The 18643-nt window shown below is 47.7% G+C and overlaps 1 protein-coding gene across 1 annotated transcript in view; it reads right to left on the reverse strand.

Moving 5' to 3' along the window:
- Positions 1-18643, reverse strand: part of LOC147899689 (chaperone protein dnaJ C76, chloroplastic-like) — a 33743-nt gene that overhangs the window by 9040 nt on the left and 6060 nt on the right. The window contains exons 2-6 of the mRNA XM_087378282.1: positions 13059-13187; positions 12603-12732; positions 12296-12416; positions 6690-6771; positions 5507-5560 (exon numbers count right to left, since the gene is read on the reverse strand). Coding sequence (XP_087234408.1) covers positions 5507-5560; positions 6690-6771; positions 12296-12416; positions 12603-12732; positions 13059-13187 — 516 coding nt within the window. The remainder of the gene's footprint in view (positions 1-5506; positions 5561-6689; positions 6772-12295; positions 12417-12602; positions 12733-13058; positions 13188-18643) is intronic.

The following is an 18643-nucleotide window of genomic DNA, read 5'->3' on the forward strand; positions in this document are numbered from 1 at the left end:
TTCATCATGACCTGCTGAATGCACTACACAGGAAATGGCAAACAGCTAAAAACAGAGATAAGTTTGAGTACTACCGTTTTGTGAAACAATACACACACGCACACACTTTTTTTTTTTTTTTGGGAATCTTTGAGTCATTACATTACAAAAAAAGCTATCCCAAAAAGGGAGAGCTATAATACATCAAGAGAAAATCTCACTGTAGGACAAATATACATCATGATCAAAGACACAAGATTACAAGCAATCAAAGAGCGATTGCTGCAAAGAGTGTTTGAAGAAAGAGAAATTGAAAAAAATAGGATCACCAAAGACCCTATGATTGCAATCCTTCTAGAGAGTCCAAAGTGCCCAGTACCGAACCCAAACAAAAAAGAAATCAAAATCCTGTCTGGGTGGATGTACACCAAAAAGCCAAAAGAACTTTCCAAAAGCAATCTGAGGAAACCGAGCTCTCAAAATCTGCCCAAGGAAGTCCAAGAAAGCACAAGAGGAACGACAATGCCAAAAGAGATGAGGCACAGTCTCTCTCGGAGCCAAACATTTGTGACAAATAGAGGAAGCAATATGTCGTTGTGCCTAGAGTTGTCCATGAGGAAGAACACCCAACAAAACTCTCCACGAGAAAACCTGCTGACGGAGAGGAATCTTAGAATGCCAAATCTGTCTCAAATGTTTTCACCACCATTTCATAGGACAATTAAGATGCCAAAGCTGATTTGCCTTTTGTGAAATAAATGGTGGAGGAAGTAGACCTTTATAAAGAGAAGAGACAGTAATATGTGCAAATTGCAGAGGACGGCGGCATGACAAGTCCCCCCGTAGAAGAAAGTGTCCAGTCTTGAAGACGATCCTGTAGATGCAATGGAGGAACTGGCTGAAAAGGTTGGAGCATCAAAGTAATCTTATGCCAAAAGAGTTGCCCTGCAAGGAATCACTGCCATGCCAATCCAAGTGGGAAAGGATATGTTTCCAATCCATTAACAAATGGGAAACCAAAGGACAGCCAAGGATTTTACCTATCACAGAACCAAAAAGAAACTCCCACTAGGAAAGCTGCCAATGACCAAAAGCTGGAGATTCAACATGCAAGAGTAAATGACGAATCATGGCAGCCCATGGTTGAGAATCTTGCAAAAACTGCAGCATGAGTTTCCCCTTATGGGCAAGAATGTGCAGATGGATATTGAGAATATTAAGACCTCCGTGCATCTTTGGAGAACAAAGCTGCTGTACCTAAAGCAAACGCAAGCTTTTTTTGCCATGGCAAGAACACCAGAAGATTTCTAGAACCTCAGATATAAAAGAGGCAAGATCAGCCTTGCTGAACATAATAAGAGGCAAGTAGAATTGAATATACGCCATCATAATAGATTGCACAATTGCGAGCTTCCCCTCCCCCGCCGTACCTCTACCTCCCCCTCCTTGCCTCGCCCTCTCCCGCCCCTACCCCTCCGCCCTCACCTCCCCCCTCACCCTCGCCCCGCTCCGTCCCCCTCGCCACGCTCCACCTCCGCCCACTCCCCCCCTCCGCTCACCCCCGCCCCGCTACCCCCTCCGCTCCACTCCGCTACCCCCTCGCTTCACACCTCCCGCCCGCTACCCCCTCCGCTCACCCCCGCTCCGCTACCCCCGCCCCGCTACCCCCTCCGCTCACCCCCGCCCCGCTACCCCCGCTCGCTACCCCCTCCGCTCACCCCCGCCCCGCAACCCCCCTCCGCCCCATCCCGCTACCCCCTCGCTCCGCTCCGCTCACCCTCGCCGCCCATTCCGCCCCCTCACCCCTCGCCTCCCGCCCCGCCCCCTCCCGCCTCTCCGCCCTCCCGTTCCACCACCGCCTTCCCCTCCCGCCTTCACCCCCGTCCCCCCCCGTCCATTCGCCCCACCCCGCCCCCTCCGCCCCTCCATTACCCCCGCCCCCCGTCCGCCCCCTCGTCCCCGCTCCGCCTCTCCCCCGCCCCCGCTTCCGCTTCCGCCGCCCCACCTCACCCGCCCCCCGCCTCCACGCCTCCACATCGCGCCACCTCCGTTCCCGCCACACCCAGGCTCCACCCTCCTGCTTCTACCCCCTCCTTTTTTGGGTGACAGCCTCTTCCTCATCGGAAGCCTCGCAGTTTGTCTTGGCGGTATGGCGGCTCCCTGCCCGGAACCGGAGGCCCAGACGGTCCCTCCCTCTCCAGATGCCTACCGCGTCATCCTGACAGAGCAGCAATCATCTCGGGTTCAGGAGGTTGCCAATGACTTTGCTCTTACCTCGGTCTATGGCAGAGTCATTGGACATTCCCCATCCAGATCAACCATCAGGGACTGGCTCCAGTCCACTCTCATGCTCTCATGCTAGAGGACGGCCATAGTGAGGAGGTGGCCCTTATGGGAAGGGGCATCTTCTGGCTTAAACTCTCCAGTGCGAAAGCTGCGAGCAACCTGATTGCTGGCTCCCCCACGTCAGTGGATGGAAAGATTATCATGATAGTCCCGTGGTACCGTGGATTCAGCGCAGCAGATTTTGATGCCCGGTTCCGTATACCTCGCCATCCAGTGACGCTAGTTTTTCCTAGTCTTGCTGCTGAGCTACGGCCGATTGTTAGGGACCTGGGTTCCCACTTCGGCTGGGTTATGCACGATACTTTCGCCGATGCGGTGACTACGGCAGGAGCCCCCCGAGTCCGTGTGGCTGTGGCGGATCCTGCGACTCTCCCGGCAGTGATCGAGATCGTGACAGGTGCCGGCAGCATCACCCAGAGCATGGTAGTCACCGGACAGCCAGGACAGTGTCTGAGGTGTCACGGCTTTGGACACCTGGCGGCTGCTTGCCCACGTTTCGCCAGCTCTTCTCGGCCTCCCCCGCCTCCCCCCTCTCCGCCCCCTCCTCCCCCCTCCGAGCAGCCACGCCAGGAGGAGCAGAGGCAGCCGGAGCCCGGACCAGAGATAGCTGGCGGCTGGATTGAGGTTAGAAGGAAAAGAGGAAAGAACAAGAAGATTTCTGATAAAGGCAAGGAGGCAGAGGTTACCCCGCCTGTAGCTGCACCTCAGAGACCCGACAGGCAGCCGCCCCAGGGACATGGGAGAGCATCTTCTTCGACGGTAGCCCGCCCTCCACAGCCTCAGGTCCCCCTCTCTTCCTCTCCCCAGCCTCTTCCCACCCAGCCCCAGCCCATCCCCCAACTGCACCCCTTGTCTCCCGACCCGCAGCTTCAGCTCCCTCGTCCTCCTCAGTCTTCTCCCCCTCCTTCTCAGCCCCAGTTCCAGTTGCAGCCCCATCCCTCCCCCCCCCCCCGCCTCTTTCAGTTCTCCAGCAGAGCTAGCTGCTCCGACGGTTCCTCAGCCGAGGGCAGTTCCCGCTCCCCCTCCTTCTTCTCCTCTGCTAGCCGCCCCTGAGGAGTTTTTTCTCCTTATCGACTGCCCAGATCATGACTGATATTTGGTGCGAGATTATTCATACCCTCAGAGGCCAGTGGGACCAGATTCAGGGAGATTCCCGGTCCGGTCAAGAGAAGCGGAGACGCTTCCTCCAGACTTGGAACACTCAGGGCCTCTTCTTCGAGCAGACTTCGCAGGGCCTTCAGTGGCGCTACTCACCACCCCGATGACTGTTCATTCACACTCGCCTTATCCCGACGTGAGGGAGTGATTTATTGTGTTACCTTTTAGGGCTGTGTCCGATTTGTGAACGCAGCCCGTCAGCTACAAGCTGACCTTTTGTATCTTGTTCTCGAAGTAATATAATTAGCACTATTTTTTTTGGCTAATAGATTGCACAATTCGAAGACGAACATGCACAGGCCAAGTTGCCAATTTCCAGTACTCTAGCTTTTTCTTGAGAGCTGCGAGAATCCAATCAGATTGGGAGACCCTGATTCTCCCTTTGTAAGATGGGGGCCTTAATATCATAGATCTAGATCTACATTGCACGATTTACTTTGCGAGTTGGTGGTCAGGGATGGATCTTTATCAGTAGCCCTCAAGATGACTTCCTTTCCCCTCATGGCCGCTAAAGAAAGCTTGGGGAAGCTTCAAGAACACACTTTGGAGGATCCCACCTCATCAATGGAAGAGATTGATAGATAGCCTATCATGTGGACTGTTTGGATTCTTTATTATTAAGGCACCTAGGATCTTCACAGCTTTACCTTTGGATTGGGCCCTTGTGGGGGGAGACAATATGCTACCGCCAGAAAGAAAGAGGATTTATTAAAAGTCTTCAGAAGACCCAAGGGTCCATGAGCCTACATAAACCTGATACAGTGATCTGAGGGGTGGAGCTGCTAGACGGATGGGGTCCTTCTCGAGAATAGGTATCCCACTTCATGTTATAGGTCTCCAAAGGGGTTCAGATTGGGATACTCAGGTTGATGGGGATGCTTTGATCTTTGGTCTACAGTCTGGGGCAAGCTCTTCAGATACAAGGATCAGAATATTTTGGTGGATGCATGCTTTGAGATAGTTAGGATTATGGGTCGTTTACAGCAGTGTTTTATGGCTTTTCTGGCTAGCTTTTAGACGCCAGTCGTAAGAACATCCTTTTAGGCTCCTAGAGGTTGTGGCCTCCCCATAAAGTACTTGCAGTGCCCATAAAGTACTTGCAGTGGGACCCCAGGGATTAATGCAGGAAATCGTTTAGAAAGCCTCTCTTTCTTTCAATGCATTGTTAACAATTCTAGGAGATTCCAGATGAGCATTAGAGACTGGAAGCCTTCCAAAGCCTCCCATCAAAAGGAATTTCAGATTTCAGTAGATGTGCAAAATCTTGTTTGGAGAAGGATCTGGAAGTCTCTCACCAATAGAAAACTCTTTTCTTTTTCCTTTCTATTCATGGTGGGAGGTTGTAGTTATGTCCATGTTCAAGACTACTTCTAAAGCATCCTATTTCTCAACAGAGGAATCCATTCAGCATTACCTCGGGGGTTGTAGACATGCTAGGGCTGTTTGGAATGGGATTGTGGGATTTCTGGGTTGCTTTGCCCCTCCCTTTTTTCACCACCTGGGATTGGTGGCATCGCTCTCTCTTATAGGGCCCCAAGTTCTTGAGAGGCATGGCTCTTCTTAGGATTTCTCGGTTCACTATCACTTAATTGAGCCATGCTTTCTAGATGTTGCTGCTTTCTCTCCATACAGACCTGCACATGCTTCAATGGACACTTGGTGGGGATCATAATGAGCATTTCAGCCTGGCATATCTAGAGATCCAGACACAAGAAGGCACTAGATGGATCCCGAGGTTTTGATAAAAAATAGGAAGGGTTAGAAAACCAGATGTGAAGGATAATGAATGCAGAGTGAAAATCAAAGCTGTAGTATATTTATTTAATAATGTCTTCTTCAAAAAATAAAGGCCTAATGCACCCAATCTATCAATCATGTCTTTGAAATATTTATATTTCCTTTATGCTGCTTCATGCTTAAGTGAATGAGCATTGGATTTCCGTGTTTGATCTTGCACATGAGGTCATAAATGAGATTTGAAAGTGACATATTTAAGTATATATAGTCTCATTATTGAGCATACCATGGCGAAGACATCTGCTGCTTGAGAACCCATGCCAGAAAGCATGAAACCCACCTGGAAATTTTACAATGAAAAAATCAATTGGATTCCCTGCAATTCAACTCTGAGCAAATAAGCTAACATGTAAACAGTGTGTATTTTATGTGTACTACTCGTAGTTTCTCAGTGTTGGTCGTTTATTCATGAAAAGACCAAGCCTAAGTTTTGGGCTGGAAAATTTGCAAAAGCAGCATGGATAGTAGGTATAAGAGATAATATATCGAGCAACCATTGAGCCTCTTTGTTCATGGCCAGACAACAAGCTAGAAACCCAAAGTAGTTGTCCCAGATTCAGATTCTCATTGAAAATAGTGTACATGTGAATCTCTGTCAAAAAATGCTTTATTTATAATTTATGAGTTCATGATAAGCAGAACAGATTCCTTGAGAAACATCCCCTCGCACAATTTGAAGTTTTGACTCAATTTAGCAAAACTAAGTTTTGAACCAAGTCTACTTGACAGAATAACGTTGAGACTTTCCCGTGAAACTTTGGGTTGGGCAGACTGTTCTGTTAGACATAGGATACTAAATCTTGGGTAGTATTCATCCCAGTTTCATGTGGCATTTCAATAGACATACATACAAATTGTAGTCTTCCTCTTAGACTTGCATTCACAAGAGTCTGTTACTATTGACTACATGCTGCGACTTGATACTTACATCACCAGAACCCAAAAGTAGGAACAAAAATGCACACACAAATGTCCACTTTAGCATTCATACTTATCCAAAACCTGACATGCTGAGTTTCTCTCAGTTTTAGAGTGGGAAAGGGAATATTTGTCTATGTATGAAAGCAAGCAGTGAATCTCCATACTTATAAGATGCAATCCATAGACATTTGAAAGTAGCTGTACATACCCATCTATCAATTTATCTTGTTCACTAAAGACTTATAACACTCGCTGGCTCTAAACTTTATGCTTTTCGCTTCCATTAATGATTAAAGTGATTGGAATTACCTCAGAAAATGGTACAGATTATTTTAATGGTTTCATGACATGGACTTGTAATTGCATGAACATAGTGTGTGCATCCTTCTTATAAAACCAATGGACAGACGGTGAGCTTTAACCAACTTGAGCACGACAGTCCTTTAAATTGAGAAAATGCAAAGCTTCAGAACTCAACTGTCACTCACATTAACACGTTCCATTCTGCGCATCTCATCTTCCAACAAGGAAAGCTGGGCTGCTGAAACCCAATGGATGCAATCAACAGGGCTGCATCAAGCAGAGACAGTGCTGTCTTAATTGCTGCCCAGTCTGATGATTTTAACGCTCGAATGAGACTTAAAATGGACTCAAAAAGAAAATCCAAAAAAGGATTAGTATCATATGAATACTTGATATTGTTATAAATTTTTCTAGCAGCATCTAGGTCAATCAATACAACATGTGGCGTTTTAAAATATGTTGTTAAACTAGCCTACTCAGAGATACATCAGAAAAACAAGAAAACCTTAAAATAATTGAGCATATAGAATGCTTGATATCGTATCTTGTATCATAATGGTCACTGGACTTCCATCAAAATATAAAAGAGACATAACCTTGTTCGTATCATCATTCCCCTTGTGTTTTCACAAGGGATGAGGCTTGGAGCCATGTACTGTTGAGGGCGTTCACACAGATAGTTGTTTTTCTTTCCTATGCCCTCTCTATTCCTTTTTGTAGCTAAGGTAGAACAGCCCTTCATCATCAAATGCAAGGGATTTTTAACGTTATCAATTAGAACAAAAGGAAAGTGGGGTAGTGTGGAGGGATTAGAGAGTAAATATCCAAGAATGAAGGCCCCCTCCCCGCACCAAATAGGGGTATCTGGCGAGCTTGACCATCAATGCTTTATGTATTGCATTTCTGAACATAAACAAGACTAGGGTATTCACCAAGCAACTTCATCGAGACTACATAAGATCAACACGAGATTACACACAGGATCAGTGATCTACGCATCCAAGGTAACATTTCTGCCATATCACAGCTTCAAGCTACTTCATGTTGCCCATAGTTATGCCCCACAGAGAGGAGCGCATGGTGACCATTGTAGATCTCAGAAGGCATGAGGACTCCCCATGGACCCAAATGAGCCTGCATGGAGGTCACATGGCAAGAACCACTCCCTAGACACATTTAAGTGTATTCATGTGTCTACTTCTAGTTTCGATGTTAGATTTCTAGGGGGTGTGCTAGACAGCTCTAGATCTCTTGAAAAGGGTGCTTATGATGTAGCTCTGAATCGGTCTCATATGCGTCTTTGGCTTTTCACAAACATTAATTGATGGAGATGCAGCGACACAAAGAGACCTTACTGCCGCAAATTAGACAGGAGGATGTGACCGTGACACATGAAACAAATCAAGCACAGCGGCATATCACCGACTTCTATGCCTTCAAGTCAATCTAAGGACACAGTGGCGTAGAGGAGGAGGAGATGGCCGACATGAGGGCAGCATGGATCAGCAGGGAGAGATGGTGCGGAGCAGCAGAGCCACCACACATGATGCAGAGGTTGACCAGAGCACACACGATAGAGATCTAACCCATCACTACTCTACTCAGAGGAACCGTCGGAGCCAAGGTGTCACATTTGATGTGGCCCACCAGATACAAAGCTCACGGACACCACGCCCCTCACCGTAGCGAGCGACTGCTCGATAGATGCACATATGAGACGTTTTCGTGTACTATCGGCGAGCCACTATGGTGCCCGGATATGTATTTGGAGCACGCTTTAGATGGCTGAATTTTGACTTTTGAGTTTTGAAATTACTAGCTCAGCACTCAACGAGGGCCTTAGAGAGGCCTTTGCTTCAGCCCATGGTGGCCTGTATGAGTTACTTTCTAGATTGTATTATGTCATGGGCCTGCGAGGCCTTCCGAAGATGTTAATACAAGTGTCTCTCTCTCTCTCTCTCTCTCTCTCTCTCTCTCTCTCTCTCTCTCAATGCCCCTTCCAAAAAGGAGACAAAAGACGGAACAAATCTAACGCAATCAAAGACCATTACCCCCTAATGCTAACAAAAACAAGGGTGATAGATCAAAGAAACCAAATGCAAATATCACTGAAAGATCAAGACAAGGTAGCATTTGCAACTGAATTGGGATTATTTGGTAATGCCCTTCAGGTTATGCAAAGCACCAGCCACTTTTCAAGGATTGATGTATATTGCATTGGGACCCTAACTCAAATAGTCTTCTACTCAAATAAAATAAACATCTCGCATGCTTAGAAGAAGTCTTGAAAAAGTGTAGAGAATAAATGATTTTACTAAATCCTATGAAATGTCAATTTCTCGTAACACATGGTGTTAACTTGTCATAATGTCAAGAGATGGCATTTCCACAGACATGAATAGATCAAAGATAACTAGGCTACCATACAAGCTGTCAGTGGGGGTTGAGGAATGTAAACATGATTTTGGAATCTTGAAATAGAAATTGGCTATTGCCATGATGCTAAGAGCACCAATATGGAAATTGGAGATGCCCCTTTCCTATGGTAGACTCATTCATCAGATCATACAAGATTATCTACGCTAGGTAACACCCACAGGACATGGATATCTACCTTGCAGCCACATGCGACGAAGATGACTTTCTAAGCACTCTTTGTGACACACGTGAGGTGGAGAATGAGGAGCATATATTGATGAAATTCCCATATACTATGAGATCTAGAGGAGGTGCCATTGCCTTTTTACCCATGGATACGTAGACATGAGCAGAGTCATTGACTACCTCGACCAAAAATGGATGCACTTTTTCTCTATTTTAAGGTTACTCGGGCTCAACTCAAGACTCAATAGACCCCATGCACTAGTAGATCACAAGCTTCTTCTTCACATGAGAAAAGGACTAGCAAGCAGTGGGACCACAACCTTGAGTTCCATACACTAGTAGATCACAAGCTTCTTCTTCACATGAGAAAAGGACTAGCAGACAGTAGGACTACAACCTTGAGTTCCAGGCCTGCCAAGTCAGTAGTAACAGACTAGACACTGGTCCTATGAGCACTCGCCCCACCCATACCAGGCTACGTCATTTCACCTAGAGAGAGGATACATAGGTGCCAACAGATCCCAAGCATGTTTCCAAAGACATCAGGACACCCACGTAGAGCTCACACTACTTATGACTGATATAGGACCGGACATGACATGGCATGAACTACTCCCATAATACTAGGACTATATGTGTTCATGTTGCTTCCTAGTTTCTTTCGTTAAGTAGTTTCTTGGGAGGTGTGATAGATACCCCGGTTCCCCCCGTGGAGGTGTATTCTCATGTTTTCAATTCCCTTGGTCTCATGGCCTTCAACATAATTAATAATTCTCTCTCTCTTTCTCTCTCTCTCTCTCTCTCTCTCTCTCTCTCCCCCCCTACTAGTCTCACCCCCCTTGCTCTATTGTGCGCTCACTCCCCGCCTTGCTAGCCCCGCTCCTCCTCACCCTACTAGTCTCAACCCCCCTTGCTCCATTGTGTGCTCACTTCCCACCTTGCTAGCCCCGCTCCCCCTCACCCTGTTGTGCGCTACTGGCCCTGCCCCCCCTCGCCTTGCTGCTGAACTCCCTCCTGCCTTGCTGCTGCACTCCCTCCGACCTTGCTGTGCACTCCCTCCCCGCCCTGCTAGCCCATTGCACACCGTCATCTCGACTCAGCCCCCTTCCCCACTCTTTCCTGTCTCGCTTCCCTCGCCTCAGCCTTCGCCTTCCACACCTGCTTGCTCTCTTGCCTCCTAAACTTGCCCCTAATCCCACACTCTCCCCCTGCCTACATTGTCCTTTTCCCCGTTTCCTGGCCCATCAGCCTGCATTGCCCTGCCCCTTGGCTTTTCTCTCCCCCCCATGCTCCACATGGCACATTGCTGCTCCTTGACACCCTGGTCTGCACAGCCCTTCCCTCCATCTTCTTGTTTCACACAGCTCCAAGAAAGTCCCCTTTCAGTCCAAGAAGAAGAAATGATGATGGAAGCAGGAAAAATAACAGCAAAGCACCATGGTAAAGGAGAGAAGGCGACAAGAATGAAGAAAAGTAGAGAAACAATCAGCAGCTCAAACAACCACCGAAAGGAGAGGTCGATGACATCAACCCACTGCAACCATAGGGTTTGCAAACAAATAGCATGGTTGAATAGAAGGCAGCCACCACAACCTCAGCCTCAGCAGCTTTAGCCCTAGCCTAAGCTTCAGCATCATCATCATCGGCCTCATTGTCATCATCATCATCTGTGTCACCATCCTTGGTGGAGGCAGCAGCACAATATTGTCACCATAACCAATATCAACATCGGCATTGGTGGTGGCCTCAATGCTGGCCTCGACATGTCCCTCCCACCGCCACCATTATCCCCTTATGCCTCCTCGCAATACTCCTCTTTCTTCTCACCCCTATCCCTTGGCCAACCACCCTTCCCCTCTACAGTCGGACTCATGTATGCCATCTCCCAAATGTCCCCATACCACTCTCAGTCTTTTGCCATTCCCACTACTCTGCCCCTATTTCCCCTGAGGCCTAGGAACAGCTCGTGATGGAGGTTCATTGCCTACGTGCATGAGAGCAAGAGCAGGATTGTTTTATTCATAACGTCGGTCAACACATACTATAGCTCTGTAAGAAGATTTCTACCATAGCAACAGCCCCGAGCAGTGGGCCAGCAGTGAAGGTATAGATAGCCACAACGCAATCAGCTACCATGGAGACTTCCGAATGGGTAGACGTTGCGAAAAAGGAGCCTGCGAAAGACACCATTCGGCCACCATTTTGGAGCAATATCAAGGAGCTAAAAAGGCTCTCAACATCAGACTCTAGGGGTAGGTCCCTCACACCTCTGCCATTATCATCAACGATGCGATAAGCTCTATGGCATGTCTGGCCCTTCTTTGTCACGGCAGCCCTGTGCTCAGGATTGTTTCTTCAGGCCTCAGTCTGGTCCTTCTTTGGCACGGTATTCCCATGCTCAGGATTGTTTCTTCAATCTATAGAGAACTATATACCTTTGTAAGACTAGAATTATCCAGTCGTACAAATTCAAAATTTTGTTTATCTATAAAGAACTACCCCATCTCTTCCTCAGTTTGGAGTCACCATCACCATTCAGAGTGACACTTATGAAACTCAGGGTGCTTGGGATGTTTTTTCCCTTTTAAATATGCTTGCACTGATACAGCAGATCATTGTAATCCCTTTGCTAAACTTTAGTGATTTAATGTTAGGACCCCCTTGCTTTTTTTGAAGGCCCATTCAGATTGTCACCTCTCCTTTGAGGGCTCCCTTTTCATATTCACTAGGTCCAGGTTATATCTTCTTAATGGAGTCTCCCCTGCCCCAACTAACTAGGAAATCTTGATACTAGAGAGTCACCTTAGTAAATTTCTTTTGTAAAGCGGATGCCTCTTCTGATGCTGTTCTAAACAATAAGACAGGAATGCTTATACATAACTTGGTGAGTCAGAGACATAGGAATGTTTCTCACAAGATAATGAAGTTTTCCTGCATCTTGGATTGCTTAATGTGTACACTGTTTTAGACCTACATTTTTTTGTGGCTTACTAAATTGGCAGTACAGTAGCAGATTACAAATCCATCTTTTACAACCCTTACACAGAGAAACTAGAAGGTCCTAGCTAGATGAGCAATTAAATCTGACCAGGTGATCATGCCAAGACACTCATAAAAAGAAAACATGGCCCTAGCCAGAAATGTATATGTGAACGTGATTCACAACTCTCAGATCTAAGAACGTAACCATGTGTCGATGGCTTGTTGAACAGCAGAGACTCTTCCACACTGAGAAAATACACGTGCTCTTCCAAAGTCTTCCTCAATGTCGAAAGTCTTTGGTGCTGTGTTTGCACAGTTTTTACATCCTGCACATACCAAAGAATTTCAACAAGTTTCGAAGACAAAACTACAAATAACTACATTCACACCCACCCATAAATGAACATTTGAACCAAGAAATGATCTTCTGACTACCAAAACTAAGCCAGGTATTCTCTGATCAAGAAGTTTTAGAAAGTGCTTTGACCACATTGGGTTAACCTTGCACTTACCTATACATGAAAACTCATCAACAAAAACGTAATCTTTTGGCTTGGATATATCCACAAATGGGTTTATAGACACCAAAGAATATCCATTGATCTCATCATACACCATGCGCTGCACTGGATCACTTAGAACCTGCACTTGAAAGAGTATTGCATTCAACCCCACAAGATTTGACCAAATTCCATCTTCAGTATGACTTCGATGTCTATTTGCACACCTCTGAAGAATTGATGTAGATGTGAATTGTGTGCCAGAAATCCTGGACTTATGGTGAAGTTGTTGATTTAAGAGATGCAACAGAAACAAGACACTTTTTTCCAATCGCCATCATCACAGCGCTCTAGCATGTGAACGTGTATTAAGGTGTGAAATATGCTTCAAGGGATCTGGATCAGTCAGAACTTTCAGCATTCAAGAGCCTATGTGCAAAACCTTAATGGAATCAAAATAAAAATCACCTCGTAAATCTCATTGACAAACATACAGAAAGAAGTTGTATCTGCATTTTCTCCCGCTAAGTCTGGATGGCAAGCCTTCATACAAGAATAATATGCTTTTCTGATTTCCTCCGCAGTTGCATTGTGTGGCTGATGTTCACATTCAATAATAAAATGTCAGTTCCAATATTCAATGGTCACTTTAATTTAAGTCAAGGGTGTCATAAGCTCCAATATGTTCGTTTGATCACCTTACTTGACAAGTGACAGTACAAAAAGCTACTGTTTCATTTGCACAAACTTGAAATTTTTTTACAGAGGGAAGGGCTTTTATCATTTTAAGGCAATCTCAATATCCAACCTTGAATAGGATAAAGCAAATCACACTTCGAAACCCTTTATGTCATGAAATGTAAGATAGATCACAGCTCAAACAGTAAAATATCATGTGGTACAGCCAATATCAGTAAGTTCCTAAATACATACATACACGTACACACATAGGTTAATTTTTGTTTTTCAATAGAAGAGAAACCTTCTATTAGACAACTTGAAAATGATATAGATCAGAAATCCATGGGACACTTGACCAATTAAAAGGGGGGCTGGTCCCTATGCAGCCTACTTCTCAGGATCCAAGCTCACCATCTAGAGGATTCCGGGAATAGATGCCAACAACTAGGGTGGAGAACGATACAACCAGCAGATTCCTCAATCTGTGAGAATGCAAAAAGTGCTTGCAAGCCAAGCCTTACAGGAACACTCCCACCTTTCAATGGGTCTTCCTGTGACCCTTCGAGCCCTTCTCACAAGTGGCCCGTAGGGTAGATAATATCATGCCAAATGTTAATGAGGGTAGCTGCAGGCCAAGTCTGCTGCCCCCATCACTAAAGTGCAGCTCGCCACCCAGATATTCCAGCAAGATGCTGGCAACCATCTTCTAGACACCATCCTCCAGGAAGGGCTCAGGTCTCTCATGAGACTAGGGAACCAACTCTTAAATATCCAAGCAAGTGACACTCAACCCCTCTATCCTATAGGCTATAGAGACCATCTTGATGAGACACCCTTAATCACGTTTTTTGACCTACGATTTAATCAAACTATAATAGCATACTTGTCATTCCTTTGTCAGCCAAGCTACCATGCCCTAGGTGAAGTCGAGTTGGGTTGATCACATCCTAGCCACCATCCTCAGAGAGCACTGCTAAATCCTTTGAGCCGCTAGACAACTACATCGGCGATGAGCTATCTATCATCTCAAGGTCCCCGGCGTCACACCAGATGATAGACCTCGTCCACCTTCATCCACACCAACCAAGTCCTATTGGAAGACCCCATGAGCTAACAGCTAGAAGAAATAGGAAATCTTCATCAAGTGGAGACTGGTCTAGAGGTGAATCCAAAACCTAGAAAGGACCTCATGTGGCACCTGCTGCTTTAGCCAGGTTGGCTAGTCTAGTTGTTAGGCTAGAGCCCTATAAAAGCGGATCTTGGCCCCCATTCTTTGCCATTCGGCTCCCTCAGCCTCCACACAGTTCCAGCCCCTTGTGCAACCCTCTGCCTCGCTCCCCCCTACCCCCTCACTCACGCTCAGCCCCTCGCTCCTCACTCCCGCTCCCTCGCCCCTCGCCCTCGCTCACGCTCACGCTCGCGCTCCCTCCCTCGCTCACGCTCACACTCCCTCCCTCGCTCACACTCATCTCCCTCGCTCACGCTCACACTCAGCCCCTCGCTCATGCTCACGCTCAGCCCCCTCGCTCACGCTCCCTCGCTACCTCTATGCTCATGCTCTCCCGCTCAACTCTCCCTCGCAGCTCTCAGCCCCCCTCGCTCCCCGCTAACCCCTCACTCCCCTCAACCACCCCTCGCTCCCCGCTACCCCCCGCTCAGGCCCTCGCTCCCCTCAGCCACCCCTCGCTCCCCGCTACCCCCTCACTCAGCCACCTCCCTCCCTCCTTTTCCGCATCCACCGCCCCCCCCCCTTCTCTGCCCCCCTTGCCACCCCTTTTTTTTTTTTTTGGAACTTCCAAAAAAAAAGAAAAAAAAGAAACCACAACCACCTTTAAAAAAAAAAAAATCCTCGCCATCTTAGCCTCTCCTCCTTCTCCACCTCTTGGCTGCCTCTCCACTTCAGGCTTCCGTCCTACCTCTCCACCACCTCGCACTGGACGTGCCTCCCATTATGGGGGGGGGAACCGGTGCTCCCACTCTCGGCTGAACACTAACACTAAGATCTGCACCCGCACCCCAAGAGAAATGGGGGACAAAGCCAAGAAAGACGAAAATAACAACAACAACAAAAAAAAGCAAACGACACAACTGAATTTGGAGGATGTGAACACACGTTACAACCGAAGTGGACTCGGGGTAGATAGCAAGGCAAAGGTAGGACCCGCCTCAGCTTCTTCAGCCTCTATCTCTACCTCAACCTCAACCTCAACTCCCGCTACAGTGTTAGTTTCGTTTTCAGCTCCAACCTCAGCTCCCTCTATCTCTGTCTCTACTTCGACTTTAGTCCCCGCTTCAAGCCCAGCTCTAGTTCCAGTCTCAGCTCCATCTACATCTACGATTAGTGACAGACTCATGCCCATGGTGCCAGTTGTTGTTCCCTTTCCCTCTTCTCCTGTTACAGCTCTCGCACAGCTTATGACCCCTACTTCGGAGGTGTCATACACTGTGCCGTATTAAGCTTTACTCTCCCCTCTCCCTCTCAGTCAGCCCACCCTCCCACACCCCGTTGGGACTGCCTCATCCATTCCACTGTCATCTCCGTTCCTCACTCAGCCACCATCCAGTTTCCAGACTCAGTCCCACTCTTTCATGCCACAATCACCACAGTTTCAGCATGGACATGGGTGGACTGATACACCAGAGGCCTGTGAGACCCTACTCACGGAGATACATAGTTTTCGTGAGCGTGAGATGGAGCTGACTCGCTTCGCATGGGAGCAGGTCCGCTTCAACCAGGAGCAGAGCCGCATCATACAGGAGCAGGCTAGGGCCATTCGGGAGCAGGCGGGTCCTATTCAGGAACTTAGACACGATATCATGCAGCTCCGACAGGAGGTCATAGCCATACACACTGCCCCACAGAGTACCCCGGTGGTCGAGGCACAGATTGCGAGCATGCAATCTGCTATTGAGGAGACTTCCAGATGGGTTGACGTGGCCAAATAGGAACCCGCAAGGGTCACCATTTCGGCTACCCTCATGGAGCAGCAGTAGAGAGCCAGTAAGGCTCTCAACATCAGAGTACGCGGGATCCCACGCACTGAGGCTACACCGATGGTAGATGCAACTGCGTTCGTGACCGTGACCTTGGGTGTGGCTGAGCATAGGATAGAGAGGGCATGGCGGGTGGGGAGAGATCCCAACCGAGAGCAACCCCTGATCATACGATTTCATGACACTCAGGCATGACTTTCAGCTCTACGACGCAGGTCAGTCCTTCGAGATCAGCCAGCGATCTCTATGGATGAGGACCTCACACCTCTACAGGTTGAGGAGAGGCGCTCTTTGCTGCAGCAGCGGGATCAGGCCCGGAAGGAGGGGAAGTGGGTAGTGGTACGAGAGGGTCGACTTCTTATAGGCCCCCGTAGGACACCTGCCCCCTCCCCTACATAGGGAAGTGGGGTCTATGAGACTCAGATATCCGAGACCCTGTCATGCACCATTTGGAACTGTAATGGTACCTTATGGTCAGAACTAGGGAACTTCTCGAAATCCTATATAGGCCACGACATAGTCTTCTATACAGAGACACATCAGAGTCCAGAGCGCCCTCTTCCAATAGTCAGCAGATATACATGGGAGTCTGCCTATACAGATGAGACGAGGGGTATAGGAGGAGTTCGAGGTTCATGTGGAGTTGTAGTCCTTTTCAGATCCACACTTAGGGGGATCATTTCAGTAGAGCAGAGAGATACCCAAGCCAGATTTCTTTGGATCTGGATACGACACATGGACAGCCAGGATTTGTTTGTCGTAGTTTGCTACTTCCCCCCGGAGACCTCCCACTTTGCCAGAGATATTCGAGGTGATGATGAGACATCCCCATTTGCTGCCCTTTATCAGTCCATCATTGACTTTTCTAGCCGTGGAGAAGTCCTTCTAGTGGGGGACTTCAACGCGAGGACAAGGGCCCGTCAGGTACCACTTCTTGATTTCAGAGATGATTCCACTCTACTGGCAAATGTTGACCTTGAGGAGGCAGGTATCCTACGGGTTTCGGCTGACAGGCGAGGTCCATTCTCATCCTATGGGTAGGCCCTATTAGACCTAGGCAGGATACATGATCTCATTATCTATAATGGTCTTAACAGATGGCCCGCTTCAGGTGGTTTCACATGCTTTCCACATGGGGGGGGCTCCAGTGTTGTTGATTACATCATGGTATCCCCTGTCTTCACATCTCGCATTACTGACTTCACTGTAGCACCTCTCCCCCCAGGGGCTGATCATACATACCTTTTCTTTCGCATCTCCACCTCCCTTCGCACACCACCTTCCACCCCACTCAATGCTTACTCCACCTACCACAATATACGCTTTGATCGGGATCACTCACCTTCTTACTCTGGCCGTCTGTACATACTTCTCGCTTATATTGACTTCATACCCCTTTTAGAGGATCGTGCTGCCCTTGTCACCCGCTCACTACATGAGGCTGCCATTCACGCTTTTTCCCACACCACCCGCCCACCACCCCTTGGAACCGTACCCTGTAATAGTTGGTACGATGATGAGTGTAAGGACTTACGCCGTCAACTCAGATTCGAAACCAAAAACAGTCTTCCGAGCACACCAGATACACTACGTGAATACCGTAGACTGGTACGGAGGAAGAAACTAGACTTCGTTCGTTGAAACGAGGAGGAGCTACTGAACATTTTGTTTAGTAACAACTCTAAGGACTTCTGGCGGAGATTTCTAGAAGGACCGTCCCCTCCGCCACTCACTGACACCCAGATCTGGTTTAATTATGCATGCACACTTTATGACATCCCAAATCAGCCTGCCGTCCCTAGCCTCTCACACATGCCTCGTCCCACATCTTGCACCCTCTTCACTAGAGGAGGGGTAAAGGATGTTGTAATGAAACTTCATAATGGCCGAGCGAAGGATCATGAGGGACTATGCACTGAGTTCATTGCATATGGGATTAACCTCCTAGCCCCGATCTTAGCAAAGCTTTTTAATGAAGCGGTTTGTTTGGGATTTCCACACACTTGGACCATTAACACTATCTCACCCACCCACAAGGCAGGGGATCCCATGAGCCCGGAGAACTACAGGACCATTATGATTGGACATGTCATGTCCAAGATTTATGCATCACTACTTGACTCCGAGGTTAGCAGACTTGCAGAGTGTCGAGGACTCAGAGCAGTAGGACAGCCGGCGTGATCACCACATTTTGACGCTCAGATGTATCATAAAATACTCGGGCAAAAGTTATCAGTGCAGCTTTACAAGCCTTCCACGACTTACATCGGTTGGCTACCACAGCTCCAATCATGAAGATAGCATCATGGGATGATCCTTTCCTAGTCATCACAAATGTAAGTAATGTTGCCATTGGGGTAGCATTACAGCAGGAAGAT

Source organism: Dipteris shenzhenensis, chromosome 8 (genome assembly GCF_047967505.1).
Source record: "Dipteris shenzhenensis isolate YYH24624 ecotype China chromosome 8, Dip_SZ_1.0, whole genome shotgun sequence".
Lineage (NCBI taxonomy): Eukaryota > Viridiplantae > Streptophyta > Polypodiopsida > Gleicheniales > Dipteridaceae > Dipteris > Dipteris shenzhenensis.